Source organism: Plasmodium reichenowi, chromosome 11 (genome assembly GCF_001601855.1).
Source record: "Plasmodium reichenowi strain SY57 chromosome 11, whole genome shotgun sequence".
In the NCBI taxonomy this organism is placed as follows: Eukaryota; Apicomplexa; class Aconoidasida; order Haemosporida; family Plasmodiidae; genus Plasmodium; species Plasmodium reichenowi.
Genome location: NC_033656.1, coordinates 1,723,602 through 1,729,013, shown reverse-complemented (window position 1 = coordinate 1,729,013; position 5,412 = coordinate 1,723,602). Strand labels below are relative to the sequence as shown.

At 16.5% G+C, this 5,412-nt stretch overlaps 1 protein-coding gene across 1 annotated transcript in view; it reads left to right on the top strand.

Annotated features, from left to right (window-relative positions):
- Positions 1–3,619: 3,619 nt before the first annotated feature.
- The window catches only part of PRSY57_1143800 (dynamin-like protein), a gene marked incomplete at both ends in the record, with an annotated part of 3,135 nt that continues 1,342 nt past the window's right edge, over positions 3,620–5,412 (top strand). The window contains one exon of the mRNA XM_012908397.2: positions 3,620–5,412. This exon is cut by the window's right edge and continues 504 nt beyond it. Coding sequence (XP_012763851.2) covers positions 3,620–5,412 — 1,793 coding nt within the window.

Here is a 5,412-nt window from a genome sequence, read left to right as displayed (position 1 = left end):
AAAGTATAAAAAAAAATTTGAAAATTTTTTAAAAAATTTTATTAATTTTTTATTTTCCTTTTTTTTTTATAATATTTATTTTTTTAAAAAAAAAAAAATATTTTGATTTAAAAATTTTTTTTTTTCAAAAATCAAAAAAAAAAAAAAAAAAAAAAAAAAAAAAAAAAAAAAAAAAAAATATATATATATACATTTATATATACATTTATATATACATTTATATACATTTATATTTAGATCCCCCCTTCTTATAATTGTTTATATTTAAATAAAAACTTCTTTTTATTATTAATAGAACATAACAGTATATACATATAAATCATGATTTTATATCTAAACAATTAGTTTAATCAAATTATGAACGTGTTCATATCTTCAGGATGTTTTTATTGAATATATGTATATATTATAAAAATACATAATATTCTTAGATAATTTTTTAAATAATATATATATATATATATATATATGTGTATAAGTTTAAATATAAAGTTGGGTATACAAATAAAAAAAATATATATATATATATATACATACATACATATATATTATATTTATTTATTTATTTATGCCGTTTTTATATACATATGAATTTATAGAAATATAACCGTAGAACATTTTTCATATCCCGAAAACTAATCAAAATATATAATGTAATAAATATACATTATTAATGTATCATATCATAATTCTTTATGAAAAAATATGTAACCTTTAAAAAATAAGAATATGACTTTACATAAAAAAATATTCATTATTATATATCCTTCATTTGTATTAAAAAATAATATACATAATTTTTATAAAACAAAACAAAGGGAATTATTTACACATTTTAATATTATAGGAACAAAGAAACACAATTTAAATGTGCAAAGGATAAAAATATACTTGTGAGTGAATTAAAAAGGCTTTAAATTCGTGAAAATGTAGATAAAATATTATTATCATAATAATAAACGATAAAAAAAAAAAAATAAAATAAAGAAATAACAACGATTTTCAATATTAATATTTTATTTAATTCTGTTTAATATATTTTTATATTTATTCCATTTTTCATACATATTTCTTACTGAAATTACATTTAATTTTATATATATAATAATAATATGGGGAAAGAAAAAACTAATAACAATATATTTCATATTTTCTTAAATAACAAAACAAGTAAAAAAATAATATTATATTTATATATATAAAAATATACATTTTTCCATAATTATTAAAAAAAAAAAAAAAAAAAAAAATTTTTCATTGAAAAAAAAAGGAAAAAAACTGATTTTAATAAATATAGAAAAATATATAGGAGGACAATATTATATACAAATGACAACAAGTTTATTATTATATAATAACAACGTTTATCTAATTTGTAATATATATGTATATATAATATATATATATATATATATATATATATATATATATATATATATATATATATATATAATATTTTTTTATTTATTTATTAATTTATATATAAAGTTATTTATATTATATATAATATTTAGAATAACATATATATAGAAAAAAATAAAATATATTATTATATTATATTATATAATATATATATATATATATATATATATATATAATAGTATAGAAAATATTAAGATATTATAAAAAAAAATTATATATATTCTTTTATATATATAAATAAAACAAGTTCTCACAATGTTATTTTTTTTATTATTCAGAATAAAAACCGTAAAATAATAAAATACATAATTATACAAAGAATAATAAATTTATAATTTTTTTTTAATTTTAAATTAAACTGGGTGTATTTATTTATTTTTTTTTTTTTTTTATCTGTTTATCAAATATATATTATTTTTTTTAATATATATTATTTTTTTTAATATATATTATTTTTTTTAATATATATTATTTTTTTTAATATATATTATTTTTTAATATATATTATTTTTTAATATGTATTATTTTTTAATATGTATTATTTTTTAATATGTTTCTTTTTTTTTTTTCTTTTTTTTTTAATTTTATATCCTATATATAAAATTTTACCTAAAAAGTTTTATTCTTATATTTTGTATTTTTATATACAATTTTTAAAAGTATTCTCAGCGATTTTTAAGATATATATCATGTAATGTATTATAATATATTTTATTAATTAGAAATAAATATTATAGTAAATAGAACTTATATATTTGAAATAAAAAAAAAAATATATATTATATATAAAAATACAATATACATATAATATACATATATATATTATTTTATTTTATTTTTTCCTTGCTAATGTGTACATAAGTATTTTTGTTCTCTTTATTATTAATATGTATATATATATATATATTATATAATAATGCATATTCATATATATATATATATATATATAAAGTATATTTATATATAAAAAATTTAATAGACATTCAATATATAATTAATTGTATTTCTAGAACAAAAATATATTTTATATAACTGAACTTATTTTATTTTTAAATATATTACTCTTTTTTTTTTCTCATTATGTGAAAATATTTTGTTAAATATTCAACTGGCACGTATATAAAATAAATGTGGATCATTATTAATGGCCTATGCCTTTATAAAAAATATATATTCATAAATATTATAATTATATATATATATATATATTTAAGTTTTAAAATAAATTATTTATGTATTTTTTTTTTTTTTTTTTTTTCTTTTTTAAAAAAAAGCAGTAAAATTATTCATATAAAATATGTATATGTATATTCATATTTATATTTTTATGTTTAGGTTTATATATGTGTGAAATAAAAATATCTTTTCATTTTAAACAAATTTTTTGTTTTTATATTTATTATATGTATTGTTTGTAATTGTTTTTTTATTTATTATCCTATTTATCATAAAAAAAAAAAATTTTAACGATGAGCACAGAATAGGCACAAATATAAAAATAAAAATAAAAATAAAAATAAAAATCTGAAGATCAATTGTATATATATATATATATATATATATATATATATATATATATATATATATATATATGTATATATTATTTATTTATTTATATTTATATATATGTGTTATAAATTATTTGAAAAGAAAATATTATTTTTCTTGGAAAAATTTATGAACATATATATATATGATTATAATATATGTTTGATATATATATATATATATATATATATATATATTTATATGTATTTTTTTATTTTATATTATATTATTTTATTTTTTTATAATTTTTGTATATGATTTAATATAACAATTCCATTGCACAGATATAAAATAAATAAATATGTAAATATATAAATATTTATATATATTAATTTATTTATTTATTTATTTATATATATATAATGTTATCATTGTTTTTATGTTTATGTAAATGCAGGGTGTATATGTTTTAAACATCCTTTGTGTATAAACAAATATATATTTAAAATATATTCGTCATATGTTTATCATATGTCCATCATATTTTCGTCGTATGTTCAATATATTTCCCACTTATAATTTATTATATATATATATATATATATATATATATATTTATTTATTTATTTATTTTTTTATTTTATTATTTTTTTTTTTTTTTTTTATTTTTATTTTTTTTTTTTTGTAATTATTTAATTTTTTGAAAAAGATGGAAACGTCAATGTACAATAACCTACGGAAATTAATTAACGTTATCGACGAGTTAAGAGATATAGGATTGCAGAAATATATAAATTTACCAAGAATATGTGTTGTGGGTACACAAAGTAGTGGTAAGAGTAGTGTTCTTGAATCCATTGTAGGTATGGATTTTTTACCTAGAGGAGAAGGGATTGTAACTAGGAGACCGATTGAATTTCGTTTAATACATATAAAAGAAGATAGCGAAATTAAATATTGGGCAGTATTTGAAAATGAGAAGAATAAAAAGTATACAGACTTTAATGAAGTAAGGGAACAAATAAATAGATTAACAGATGAAATAGCTGGAAAGAATAAGGGGATAATTGATGAACCTATTGTATTAAATATTTATTCAATTAAATGTCCAGATTTATCATTAATAGATTTACCTGGTATAACAAGAGTACCATTAAAAAACTCAGACCAAACAGATGATATAGAAAGATTAACAAGAGATATGGCTCTTCGATATGTTAAGGATCCAAGAACAATTATATTAGCTGTGTTACCAGCAAATGCTGATATGTCTACAAGTGACGCATTACAAATAGCTAGAAAAGTTGATCCCAAAGGTTTAAGAACAATTGGTGTTATAACAAAAATCGATTTAATGGATAAAGGAGCTGATGCAAGTAAAATGTTATTAAACGATGAAATAAATCTTAGATTAGGATATACAGGTGTTGTTAATAGATCAACTGCTGATATTAAAAAAGGGAAAACCATATCTCAAGCATTAAAAGATGAATTAGAATTTTTTCAAAAACATCCTGTATATAAAAAATTACCACCATCATTATATGGTACAAATTCATTAACAGATAAATTAACTAAAGTTTTATTAAGACATATAAAGAATTTTTTACCCGATATAAAAGTAGAAATTAATGATAAAATTAGATATATTAATGATAAATTATATGAACTTGGAACTAATGTACCATTAGATGCTACAAAAAAAACACAACTCTTATGGTCTATGATTACAGATTATTGTGAAATCTTTAAAAATACATTGAAAGGGAAATATGATAAAAGAGTTCAAGTTTTTATAGAAAATAATGATATATTATGTGGTCTTAAAGTACGTACTATTTTTAATGAATTCTTAGATGAATATGTAGGAAAAAATGTTACAAGTGAATTAACCGATAATGATATAGATGATGCTATATGTTTACATGAAGGAGATAGTTTACCTGGTTTCCCATCACCAGATACTTTTGAATTCTTAATATTACCACATTTAAAAAAAATTAATGCACCTGTTTTTAATTGTTTAGATAGAGTAAGTCAAACATTAGAAATTTTATCTCAAAAAATAGCCAACAGAGTATTAAATCGATTCCCCAAATTATCTGAACAGGTTCTAGAATTATCTCAAACCATATTAATGAGAGAAAAGGAAAATACACACATTATTTTGGAAAATTATATTGATGCTGAAACCAATTATTTATTTACAAATGATGCTTCTTATTTAATTGAACATGGTAGTATTATAAATGCAGCCGATGATGAACACAACGAAAATCATAATAACAGCAGTAATAATAATCATAATAATAATAATAGTAGTAGTTATGACTTTGGACTACAACATAGAAATCAAAATAAAAGACAACAATCCAATATATCAAACTCTAATCAAGATACCTTACTTTCTACAAGTAGTAAATATTATTCTAACATTATGAGTGATCAAGAATATAATATTACCGGAAAAGCAGCCAAATTTGTTACTTCAGCACAAAAATC